The sequence below is a fragment of the Tympanuchus pallidicinctus genome, unplaced genomic scaffold (genome assembly GCF_026119805.1).
Source record: "Tympanuchus pallidicinctus isolate F22 unplaced genomic scaffold, pur_lepc_1.0 scaffold167, whole genome shotgun sequence".
Classification (NCBI taxonomy): domain Eukaryota; kingdom Metazoa; phylum Chordata; class Aves; order Galliformes; family Phasianidae; genus Tympanuchus; species Tympanuchus pallidicinctus.
The window spans coordinates 49808-61473 of record NW_026294687.1 but is presented as its reverse complement, the minus strand read 5'-3'; the positions used below and the strand labels follow the sequence as shown (position 1 = coordinate 61473).

The window sequence follows — 11666 nt, the reverse complement described above, 5'->3', positions numbered from 1 at the left end:
TATCTCATGGGGTGCCACATCCCATGCGTTCCCACATCCCGTTGGAATTCCCTCATCCCCCATGGGTCCCACATCCCTTGGCGTCCCACATCCCAATGGGTTCCCGCATCCCCCAGGGTCCCACATCCCTTGGGGTCCCACAACCCATTGGGTTCCCACATCCCCTGGAGGCCCCACGTCCCATTGGGGTCCCGCGTCCCATTGGGGTCCTGCATCCCCTTGGAGGACCCACATCCCATGGGGTCTCACATCCCATTGGGGTCCCACATCCCGTTGGGTTCCCACATCCCTTGGGGTACCACATCCTTTGGGGTCCCACAACCCCCTGTGTTCCCACATCCCCTGGAGGCCCCACATCCCGTTCGGGTCCCACATCCCGTTGGGTTCCCACATCCTCTGGTCGCCCCACATCCCATTGGGGTCCCACCACCCCCTGTGTTCCCACATCCCCTGGAGGCCCCACATCCTGTTCGGGTCCCACATCCCATTGGGTTCCCTCATCTCCTGGGTGTCCCACATCCCATTGGGTTCCCACTTCCCTTGGGATCCCACATCCTATTGGGTTCCTGCATCCCATGGGTTCCCACATCCCATGGAGGCCCTGCATCCTATTGGGTTCCCACAACCCCCTGTGTTCCCACACCCCGTTGGGTTCCCACACCCCATTGGGTTCCCACACCCCATTGAGTTCCCACATCCCCTGGAGGCCCCACATCCCATTGGGTTCCCTCTTCCCATTGGGGTCCCACCACCCCCTGTGTTCCCGCATCCCATTGGGGTCCCACATCCCATTGAGTTCCCGCATCCCTTGGGGTCCCACATCCCGTTGGGTCCCCACATCCCATTGGGTTCCTCCATGCCCTGGAGGCCCCACATCCCATTCGGGTCCCACAATCCATTGGGGTCCCACCTCCCTTGGAGGCCCCACATCCCATTGGGGTCCCGCATCCCATTGGGTTCCTGCATCCCCCAGGTATCCCACATCCCATGGGGTCCTCACATCCCTTGCGGTCCCACATCCCATTGGGTTCCCGCATCCCATTTGGGTCCCGCATCCCATTGGGGTCCTGCATCCCCTTGGAGGCCCCACATCCCATTGGGGTCCCACATCCTGTTGGGTTCCCACATCCCATGGGTTCCCACAACCCCTGGAGGCCCCACATCCCCTTGGCTTCCCACCATCCCCTGTGTTCCCACATCCTGTTGGGGTCCCACATCCCATTGGGTTCCCGCATCCCATTGGGTTCCCACATCCCATTGGGTTCCCGCATCCCATTGGGTTCCCGCATCCCATTGGGTTCCCACATCCCATTGAGTTCCCACATCCCCTGGAGGCCCCACATCCCATTGGGGTCCCACATCCCCCAAGTGTCCCACATCCCATTGGGGTCCCTCATCCCATTGGGGTCCTGCATCCCCTGGAGGCCCCACATCCCATGGGGTCTCACATCCCTTGGGGTCCCACATCTCATGGGTTCCCGCATCCCCCAGGGTCCCACATCCCTTCAGGTCCCACAACCCATTGGGTTCCCACATCCCCTGGAGGCCTCACGTCCCATTGGGGTCCCGCATCCCATGGGCTCCCACATCCTCTGGAGGCCCCACATCCCCTTGGCTTCCCACCACCCCCTGTGTTCCCACATCCCATTGGGTTCCTGCATCCCATGGTGTCCCCACATCCCCTGGAGGCCCCACATCCTGTTGGGGTCCCGCATCCCATTGGATTCCTGCATCCCCTGGAGGCCCCACATCCCATTGGGGTCCCACACCCCCTGGAGGCCCCACATCCCCTTGGCTTCCCACCGTCCCCTGTGTTCCCACATCCCATGGGGTCCCACAACCCATTGGGGTTCTGCATGCCCTGGAGGCCCCACATCCCATTGGGGTCCCACATCCTGTTGGGTTCCCACATCCCATGGGTTCCCACAACCCCTGGAGGCCCCACATCCCCTTGGCTTCCCACCACCCCCTGTGTTCCCACATCCCATTGGGGTCCCACATCCCATTGAGTTCCCACATCCCCTGGAGGCCCCACATCCCATTTGGTTCCCTCTTCCCATTAGGGTCCCACCACCCCCTGTGTTCCCACATCCCATTGGGGTCCCACATCTCCTGGGGTTCCCACATCCCATTGAGTTCCCACATCCCCTGGAGGCCCCACATCCCATTGGGTTCCCACCACCCCCTGTGTTCCCACACCCCATTGGGTTCCCGCATCCCTTGGGGTCCCACATCCCATTGAGTTCCCACATCCTGTTGGGGTCCCACATCCCGTTGGGTCCCCACATCCCATTGGGTTCCTGCATGCCCTGGAGGCCCCACATCCCATTGGGTTCCCACCACCCCCTGTATTTCCACATCCCATTGGAGTCCCACATCCCATGGGTTCCCACATCTCCTGGGGTTCCCACATCCCATTGGGGTCCCATATCCCCTGGAGGCCCCACATCCCATTGGGTTCCCTCTTCCCATTGGGGTCCCACCACCCCCTGTGTTCCCACACCCCGTTGGGTTCCCACATCCCATTGGGGTCCAACATCCCCCAGGGGTCCCACATCCTGTTGGGTTCCCGCATCCCATTGGGTTCCTGCATCCCATGGGGTCCCACATCCCCTGGAGGCCCCACATCCCATTGGGGTCCCACACCCCATTGGGTTCCCACATCCCATGGGGTCCCACATCCCCTGGAGGCCCCACATCCCGTTGGGTCCCCACATCCCATTGGGGTCCCACATCCCATTGGATTCCCGCATCCCCTGGAGGCCCCACATCCTGTTGGCTCCCCACACCCCCTGCGTTCCCACCCCCCCATGGGGCCGGCAGGCTGCCGTGGGTCCCGGCGCCGTCTCCCCACCCCCCCCTCACCCCCCACCCCCCCTTTTTTCCACCCAGGCCTCAAGAGGAACCCTTGCTGGGTGGAGCGTTTCAACGTTCAGTTCCTGGGCTCGGTGGAGGTGCCGTACCACCAGGGCAACGGCATCCTGTGCGCAGCCATGCAGAAGGTGAAGCCGGGGGGGGCACCGGGGGGGGGGGGGCCGGCCCCGATTTTGACCGTTTGAGACCCCCAAATCCCCCCCCCCCCCCTTTCCCCCCTTCCCCCCATAGATTGCCACCACCAGGAAGCTGACGGTTCACCTGCGCCCCCCGGCCAGCTGCGACCTGGAGATCACATTGCAGGGCATCAAACTCATCCTGACGGTCAATGAGTTCAGCCGGGATGAGGAGGTGAAAGGGGGGTGTGAAGGAAAGGGGGGGGGGGGTCCCAAATCCACCCCACGCTGCAGCTTTTGGGCTCTTCCCTTCCAGTTCGAGCGCTGCAGCCACTTCTTCCAGATGAAGAACATCTCCTTCTGCGGCTGCCACCCCCGTAACAGCTGGTGAGCCCCCCCCCCCAATCCCATGGTGCATCACGGGGGTCTCCCGACCCACAGGACCCCCCCCCCAGCCTCACCTTGTGCCCCCCCCCCCCCCCCCCCCCTTGCAGCTACTTTGGGTTCATCACCAAGCACCCGGTGCTGAGCCGCTTCGCCTGCCATGTCTTCGTCTCCCAGGAATCCATGCGGCACGTCGCCGAGTGCGTCGGGTAGGTGGGGGGGGGGGGGTCTTCGGGGGGGGGGATGGGGGGCAGGGGTCTCTGGGGGGGGGGGGGACATGGGGATTGGGATGGGGGGGGGATGGGGGATGTTGGGGTGCAAATGGAGCCACGGCTGGGGGTTGAGGGGGGACAGAATGGGGGCCCTGGGGGGAGGATGGGGGATGGGGGGGGGGTCCTGGAGAGAGGGTGGGAGATGTGGGGGGTGGGGATGGGGGTCCCGGGGGGAGGGTGGGGGATGAGGGGGGGGGGGGTGCTGGGGGTGGGTGGGGGTCTCGGGGGGGGGTGGGGGACATGGGGATTGGGATGGGGGGTGGATGGGGGATGGGGGGGGTGGGGATGGGGGTCCTGGTGGGTGGGCGGGGGTCTCGGTGCGGGGGGGGGGGGGGGGAGACATGGGGATTGGGATTGGGGGTGGATGAGGGATGGGGGTCCTTGGGGGTGGGAGGGGGGCTCGGGGGGGGGGGGACATGGGGATTGAGATGGGGGGTGGATGGGGGATGTTGGGGTGCAAATGGAGCCACGGCTGGGGGTTGAGGGGGGACAGAATGGGGGGTCGTGGGGGGCAGATGGGGATGTGGGGGGGGTGGGAATGGGGGTCCTGGGGGGAGGGTGGGGGTCTCGGGGGGGGGGGGGACATGGGGATTTGGATGGGGGGTGGATGGGGGATGGGGGCGGTGGGGATGGGGGTCCTGGGGGGTGGGTGGGGGTCTTGGGGGGGGGGACAGACATGGGGATTGGGGTGGGGGGTGGATGGGGGATGTTGGGGTACAAATGGAGCCAGGGCTGGGGGTTGAGGGGGGACAGAATGGGGGGTCCTGGGGGGAGGATGGGGGATGGGGGGTTGTGGGGTTCCTGGGGGCAGGGTGGGAGATGTGGGGAGTGGGGATGGGGGTTCTGGGGGGTGGGTGGGGGTCTTAGGGGGGGGGACGGGACATGGGGATTGGGGTGGGGGGTGGATGGGGGATGTTGGGGTGCAAACGGAGCCACGGCTGGGAGTTGAGGGGGGACAGAATGGGGGGTCGTGGGGGGAGAATGGGGGATGGGGGGGGGGGGGGGTCCTGCGGGGAGGATGGGGGATGGGATGGGGCTGGGGCTGGGGGTCCTGGGGAGTGGCTGGGGGGATGGGGTTGGGGGGGAGTTCTCGGGGGGGCAGATGGGCCGGGGGTCAAGGGTCAGGGGTCAGGGGTCAGAGGTCAGGGGTCAGGTTGCGCTCCCCTCCCTGAGTCGCCCCTGCCGTGGCAGCCGCGCGTTTCAGGAATATTACCAGGAGCACCTGGAGTACGCCTGCCCCACAGAGGACATTTACCTGGAGTAAGGGGGCCAGTGGGGGGGGGGGGGGAAGGGGGGGGGGTCTTCTGCTCTTCCCCCCCCCCCCCCCCCCCCAGAGACTCTGTCTGACCCCAACGGCAGCCGGCTTGGCTCCTCCCGCTCCCATCACCGCGCATCCTCACTGCTTCCCCCCTGGGGCTGAGGGCTGGGGGCCGGGGCCGCGCTGTGCTCGTGTGGGGAGGGGGCAACACGGCGTTTGAGGGGGGGGGGGGGGAGAGGGATGGAAGGAGGGGGGGGGGGAGCGTTGGCCGCCCCCCTGCTTGAGAAACCGACGCAGGCACAGAATGGGGGACGGGGAGGGGAGGTGTTGGGGTGAGCAGGATGGGGGGGGGGGGGGCAGCCCTGGGGGTCCCACAGTGGGGGGAAGCGGGGGGGGGGGGGGAGGTGGTGGGGGGTGGGCAGTGGGGGGGGCATCCGTGTGTGGGGCCGAACTTCACCCTCGCGCTGCCCCCCAGCTCCGCAATGCCCCCCCCCCAACCCCCCTCCTCAAAGGTTCCCTCCTGCCTTCACACGATGCCCCCCCCCCCTGGCTGCAGGGCTTCCCCTTCCCCCCCCCCCCCTCGCCCCCAGCCTCACGCTGCCCCCCCCCAACCCCATTCTGGGTCCGTGCCGGGGGGGGGGCAGAGGGGCCGGCGCTGGGACCCCAACCCCATCCCCAATAACCCCCCCCTCCCCCCCCCCGGGCCTGAATGTATTCAAACCAAGAGAGGAAAACCCGCGGGCGGGGGGGGGGGGGGGGGAGAGGAAGAGGAAGAGGAAGGGGAAGGGGAAGGGGAAGGGGAGGGGGGGGGGACGGTTCAACCCCCCCCCCATTGCTGTGCCTGGTGATTTCTTTTGCTTGCCGGCCCCCCATTCCGACCCGTGCTCGTTTCGTGCCGCCGCTCGATGTTCCGATATTTATCTCCCCCCTCCGCCACCACCGCGAGGCGTCCCGAGCAGCTGTCACTTGTACAAAGCACCCCCCCGACCCCCCCCCGGTTAAGGTTCGCCCCCCACTTTCCCCCCCCCAGCGCCTTGTCATCCACTTGGTCCTTCAATAAAATATATGCTTGGTGTGAGCGCGGCTCACAGAAATTGGGGGGGGGCTGGGGGGGGGGTTGGGGGTGATGAGGGCAGCTGGGGGGGGGAATGGAGAAGAAAGGAAGGAGCAGCGAGAGGAGGAAGGAGGAGAAGCTGCACCCATGGCTGGACGTGCCCTATGGCTCTCAAGGTGCCTCTGTGGGTCCCTATGGGTCCCAGTGTGTCTCTATGGGTCCCAATGTGTCGCTATGGCTCTCAAGGTGCCTCTATGGGTCCCAACGTGTCTCTGTGGGTCCCAATGGGTCCCAATGTGTCTCTATGGCTCCCCATGTGTCTCTATGAGTCCCAATGGGTCTCTATGGCTCTCTATGGGTCCCAATGGGTCCCAATGTGTCTCTATGGGTCCCAACGTGTCTCTATGGGTCCCAATGTGTCTCTATGGCTCTCAAGGTGCCTCTATGGGTCCCAATGTGTCTCTATGGCTCTCAAGGTGTCTCTATGGGTCCCAATGTGTCTCTATGGCTCTCAAGGTGCCTCTCTGGGTCCCAATGGGTCCCTATGGGTCCCAACGTGTCTCTATGGGTCCCAATGTGTCTCTATGGCTCTCAAGGTGTCTCTATGGGTCCCAATGTGTCTCTATGGCTCTCAATGTGTCTCTATGGGTCCCAATGGGTCCCAATGGGTCCCTATGGGTCCCAACGGGTCTCTATGGATCCCAACGTGTCCTCTATGGGTCCCAATGGGTCCCAACGTGTCTCTATGGGTCCCAATGGGTCCCAATGTGTCTCTATGGGTCCCAACGTGTCTCTATGGGTCCCCAACGTGTCTCTATGGCTCCCAATGTGTCTCTATGTGTCTCTATGGGTCTCTATGTGTCTCTATGGTCCTAACATGTCTCTATGGGTCCCAATGTGTCTCTATGGGTCTCTATGGGTCCCAATATGTCTAAACCCCGACCCCCACCCGGTTAAGGTTCGCCCCCCACTTCCCAACCCCAGCGCCTTGTCATCCACTTGGTCCTTCAATAAAATATATGCTTGGTGTGAGCGCGGCTCACAGAAATTGGGGGGGGGCTGGGGGGGGGGGTTGGGGGTGATGAGGGCAGCTGGGGGGGGAATGGAGAAGAAAGGAAGGAGCAGCGAGAGGAGGAAGGAGGAGAAGCTGCACCCATGGCTGGACGTGCCCTATGGCTCTCAAGGTGCCTCTGTGGGTCCCTATGGGTCCCAATGTGTCTCTATGGGTCCCAATGTGTCGCTATGGCTCTCAAGGTGCCTCTATGGGTCCCAATGTGTCTCTGTGGGTCCCAGTGTGTCTCTATGGCTCTCAATGTGTCTCTATGGGTCCCAATGGGTCCCTATGGGTCCCAACGTGTCTCTATGGATCCCAACGTGTCTCTATGGCTTCCCATGTGTCTCTATGAGTCCCAATGTGTCTCTATGGGTCTCTATAGGTCCCAATGTGTCTCTATGGGTCTCTATGGGTCCCAATGTGTCTCTATGTGTCTCTATGGGTCCCAATGGGTCCCAATGTGTCTCTATGTGTCTCTATGGGTCCCAATGGGTCTCTATGGGTCCCAACGGGTCTCTATGGGTCCCAATGGGTCCCAGTGTGTCTCTATGGGTCCCAATGTGTCTCTATGGCTCTCAATGTGTCTCCATGGGTCCCAATGGATCCCAATGTGTCTCTATGGGTCCCAATGTGTCTCTATGGCTCTCAAGGTGCCTCTATGGGTCCCAACGGGTCCCAACGTGTCTCTATGGGTTCCAATGGGTCCCAATGTGTCTCTATGGGTCTCAAGATGTCTCTATGGGTCCCAATGGATCCCAACGTGTCTCTATGGGTCCCAATGTGTCTCTATGGCTCTTAGTGTGACTCCATGGGTCCCAATGGATCCCAACGTGTCTCTATGGGTCCCAATGTGTCTCTATGAGTCTCAATCTGTGTCTATGGCTCTCCAGGTGTCCCTATGGGTCCCAATGTGTCTCTATGGGTCTCCACGGGTTCCAATGTGTCTCTATGGCTCTCAAGGTGCCTCTATGGGTCCCAATGGGTCCCAACGGGTCTCTATGGGTCCCAATTGGTCCCTATTGGTCCCAATGTGTCTCTATGGCTCTCAGTGTGTCTCTATGGCTCCCAATGTGTCTCTATGGGTCCCAACGTGTCTCTATGGGTCTCTATGTGTCTCTATGGTCCTAACATGTCTCTATGGGTCCCAATGTGTCTCTATGGGTCTCTATGGGTCCCAACATGTCTAAAACACCCCCCCCCCCCCCCGGTTAAGGTTCGCCCCCCACTTTCCCCCCCCCAGCGCCTTGTCATCCACTTGGTCCTTCAATAAAATATATGCTTGGTGTGAGCGCGGCTCACAGAAATTGGGGGGGGGGGGGGGGGGGTTGGGGGGTGATGAGGGCAGCTGGGGGGAGGGGGGGGGATGAGGGTGATGGGGGGGGAATGGAGAAGAAAGGAAGGAGCAGCGAGAGGAGGAAGGAGGAGAAGCTGCACCCATGGCTGGACGTGCCCTATGGCTCTCAAGGTGCCTCTGTGGGTCCCTATGGGTCCCTATGGATGCCAACGTGTCTCTATGGGTCCCAATGGGTCCCTATGGGTCCCAATGTGTCTCTATGGGTCCCAACGTGTCTCTATGGGTCCCATTGTGTCTCTATGGGTCCCAATGTGTCTCTATGGGTCCCAATGTGTCTCTATGGGTCCCAATGTGTCTCTATGGGTCCCAACGTGTCTCTATGGGTCCCAATGTGTCTCTATGGGTCCCAATGTGTCTCTATGGGTCCCATTGTGTCTCTATGGGTCCCAATGTGTCTCTATGGGTCCCAATGTGTCTCTATGGGTCCCATTGTGTCTCTATGGGTCCCAATGTGTCTCTATGGGTCCCATTGTGTCTCTATGGGTCCCAACGTGTCTCTATGGGTCCCAATGTGTCTCTATGGGTCCCATTGTGTCTCTATGGGTCCCAATGTGTCTCTATGGGTCCCAACGTGTCTCTATGGGTCCCAACGTGTCTCTATGGGTCCCATTGTGTCTCTATGGGTCCCAATGTGTCTCTATGTGTCTCTATGGCTCCCAACGTGTCTCTATGGCTCCCATTGTGTCTCTATGGGTCCCATTGTGTCTCTATGGGTCCCATTGTGTCTCTATGGGTCCCAACGTGTCTCTATGGGTCCCAATGTGTCTCTATGGGTCCCAATGTGTCTCTATGGGTCCCATTGTGTCTCTATGGGTCCCAACGTGTCTCTATGGGTCCCATTGTGTCTCTATGGGTCCCATTGTGTCTCTATGGGTCCCAGTGTGTCTCTATGGGTCCCAATGTGTCTCTATGGGTCCCAGTGTGTCTCTATGGGTCCCAATGTGTCTCTATGGGTCCCAACGCGTCTCTATGGGTCCCAATGGGTCCCAGTGTGTCTCTATGGGTCCCAACGTGTCTCTATGGGTCCCAATGTGTCTCTATGGGTCCAAATGGGTCCCAGTGTGTCTCTATGGGTCCCATTGTGTCTCTATGGGTCCCAACGCGTCTCTATGGGTCCCATTGTGTCTCTATGGGTCCCATTGTGTCTCTATGACTCCCAGTGGGTCCCAGTGTGTCTCTACGGATCCCAATGTGTATCTATGGGTCCCAGTGTGTCTCTATGGGTCCCATTGTGTCTCTATGGGTCCCATTGTGTCTCTATGGGTCCCAACGTGTCTCTATGGGTCCCATTGTGTCTCTATGGATCCCAACGTGTCTCTATGGGTCCCATTGTGTCTCTATGGGTCCCAATGTGTCTCTATGGGTCCCAACGTGTCTCTATGGGTCCCAACGTGTCTCTATGGGTCCCATTGTGTCTCTATGGGTCCCAACGCGTCTCTATGGGTCCCATTGTGTCTCTATGGGTCCCAACGTGTCTCTATGGGTCCCAAAGTGTCTCTATGGGTCCCAACGTGTCTCTATGGGTCCCAAAGTGTCTCTATGGGTCCCAATGTGTCTCTATGGGTCCCAGTGTGTCTCTATGTGTCCCATTGTGTCTCTATGGGTCCCAATGTGTCTCCATGGGTCCCATTGTGTCTCTATGGGTCCCAACGTGTCTCTATGGGTCCCATTGTGTCTCTATGGGTCCCATTGTGTCTCTATGGGTCCCAATGGGTCCCATTGTGTCTCTATGGGTCCCATTGTGTCTCTATGGGTCCCAACGTGTCTCTATGGGTCCCAATGTGTCTCTATGGGTCCCAGTGTGTCTCTATGGGTCCCAACGTGTCTCTATGGGTCCCAATGTGTCTCTATGGGTCCCAACGTGTCTCTATGGGTCCCAATGTGTCTCTATGGGTCCCCATGTGTCTCTATGGGTCCCATTGTGTCTCTATGGGTCCCAACGTGTCTCTATGGGTCCCAATGTGTCTCTATGGGTCCCATTGTGTCTCTATGGGTCCCAATGTGTCTCTATGGGTCCCATTGTGTCTCTATGGGTCCCAATGTGTCTCTATGGGTCCCAGTGTGTCTCTATGGGTCCCATTGTGTCTCTATGGGTCCCAAAGTGTCTCTATGGGTCCCAATGTGTCAAGGGAGGCGATCCTCCCCCTCTGCTCTGCCCTGCTGAGGCCTCACCTGGAGCACTGCGTCCAGTTCTGGGCTCCCCAGCACAAAACAGACAGGGAGCTCTTGGGAAGAGTCCAGCGGAGGGCCAAAAGATGGTGAGGGGCCTGGAGCATCTCTGCTATGGGGAAAGGCTGAGGGAACTGGGTCTGTTCAGCATGGAGGAAAGAAGGCTGGGAGGAGACCTGATCCAGGTCTATCAGCATCTGAGGTGTGGGGGGCAGAGACCTGCCTGGATGCCAACCTGTGCGACCTGCTGTATGGGTCCCAATGTGTCTCTATGAGTCTCAACATTTATCTATGGGTCCCAATGGGTCTCAGTGTGTCTCTATGGCTCCCAATGTGTCTCTATGGGTCTCTATGGGTCTCTATGTGTCTCTATGGTCCTAACATGTCTCTATGTGTCCCAATGTGTCTCTATGGGTCTCTATGGGTCCCAACATGTCTAAACCACCCCCCCCCTGTTAAGGTTCGCCCTCCACTTCCCCCCCCCAGCGCCTTGTCATCCACTTGGTCCTTCCATAAAATATATGCTTGGTGTGAGCGCGGCTCACAGAAATTGGGGGGGGGCTGGGGGGGGGTTGGGGGGTGATGAGGGCAGATGGGGGGGGAATGGAGAAGAAAGGAAGGAGCAGCGAGAGGAGGAAGGAGGAGAAGCTGCACCCATGGCTGGACGTGCCCTATGGCTCTCAAGGTGCCTCTGTGGGTCCCTATGGGTCCCAGTGTGTCTCTATGGGTCCCAATGTGTCTCTGTGGGTCCCAATGGGTCCCTATGGGTTCCAACGTGTCTCTATGGATCCCAACGTGTCTCTATGGCTTCCCATGTGTCTCTATGTGTCCCAATGTGTCTCTATGGGTCTCTATGGGTCCCAATGGGTCCCAATGTGTCTCTATGTGTCTCTATGGGTCCCAATGTGTCTCTATGGGTCTCTATGGGTCCCAACGGGTCTCTATGGGTCCCAATGGGTCCCAGTGTGTCTCTATGGGTCCCAATGTGTCTCTATGGCTCTTAGTGTGACTCCATGGGTCCCAATGGATCCCAACGTGTCTCTATGGGTCCCAATGTGTCTCTATGAGTCTCAATCTGTGTCTATGGCTCTCCAGGTGTCCCAATGGGTCCCAATGTGTCCCTATGGGTCC

The 11666-nt window shown here is 60.5% G+C and overlaps 2 protein-coding genes and 2 long non-coding RNA genes across 4 annotated transcripts; all 4 read left to right on the top strand.

The window, feature by feature from the left end:
* The first annotated feature begins 582 nt into the window (after positions 1-582).
* On the top strand, positions 583-1575 carry LOC128078272 (uncharacterized). Its single transcript, XR_008205517.1, has 3 exons — positions 583-723; positions 1370-1441; positions 1510-1575. It is a non-coding gene; the product is annotated as an uncharacterized LOC128078272 (long non-coding RNA).
* A 1235-nt stretch (positions 1576-2810) lies between these two features.
* Positions 2811-4933, top strand: LOC128078271 (C-Jun-amino-terminal kinase-interacting protein 2-like). The gene is made up of 5 exons (XM_052678286.1): positions 2811-3002; positions 3106-3225; positions 3307-3377; positions 3485-3583; positions 4838-4933. The coding sequence occupies exons 1-5, from the start codon at positions 2811-2813 to the stop codon at positions 4908-4910; spliced, it is 555 nt and encodes a 184-aa protein (XP_052534246.1). The 3' UTR covers positions 4911-4933.
* A 1215-nt stretch (positions 4934-6148) lies between these two features.
* LOC128078270 (uncharacterized) lies at positions 6149-11051 on the top strand. The gene is made up of 4 exons (XM_052678285.1): positions 6149-6394; positions 7903-8133; positions 9859-10489; positions 10996-11051. Exons 1-4 carry the CDS (start codon positions 6293-6295, stop codon positions 11049-11051), a joined length of 1020 nt encoding a protein of 339 aa, XP_052534245.1. The 5' UTR covers positions 6149-6292.
* Positions 6669-7651, top strand: LOC128078268 (uncharacterized). The gene is made up of 2 exons (XR_008205516.1): positions 6669-6757; positions 7395-7651. It is a non-coding gene; the product is annotated as an uncharacterized LOC128078268 (long non-coding RNA).
* Positions 11052-11666: the final 615 nt, after the last annotated feature.

Bases quoted from the DNA above. Each gene is read 5' to 3' on its own strand.
- LOC128078271 (XM_052678286.1), top strand. From the start codon at position 2,811: ATGGGGCCGGCAGGCTGCCGTGGGTCCCGGCGCCGTCTCCCCACCCCC. The intron at 3,378-3,484 runs GTGAGCCCCCCC...CCCCCCTTGCAG, and splicing joins TGCCACCCCCGTAACAGCTG to CTACTTTGGGTTCATCACCA. The intron at 3,584-4,837 runs GTAGGTGGGGGG...CTGCCGTGGCAG, and splicing joins CACGTCGCCGAGTGCGTCGG to CCGCGCGTTTCAGGAATATT.
- LOC128078270 (XM_052678285.1), top strand. From the start codon at position 6,293: ATGGGTCTCTATGGCTCTCTATGGGTCCCAATGGGTCCCAATGTGTCT. The intron at 8,134-9,858 runs GTCCTAACATGT...TGGGTCCCAAAG, and splicing joins GGTCTCTATGTGTCTCTATG to TGTCTCTATGGGTCCCAACG. The intron at 10,490-10,995 runs GTCAAGGGAGGC...CCCCCTGTTAAG, and splicing joins GTCTCTATGGGTCCCAATGT to GTTCGCCCTCCACTTCCCCC.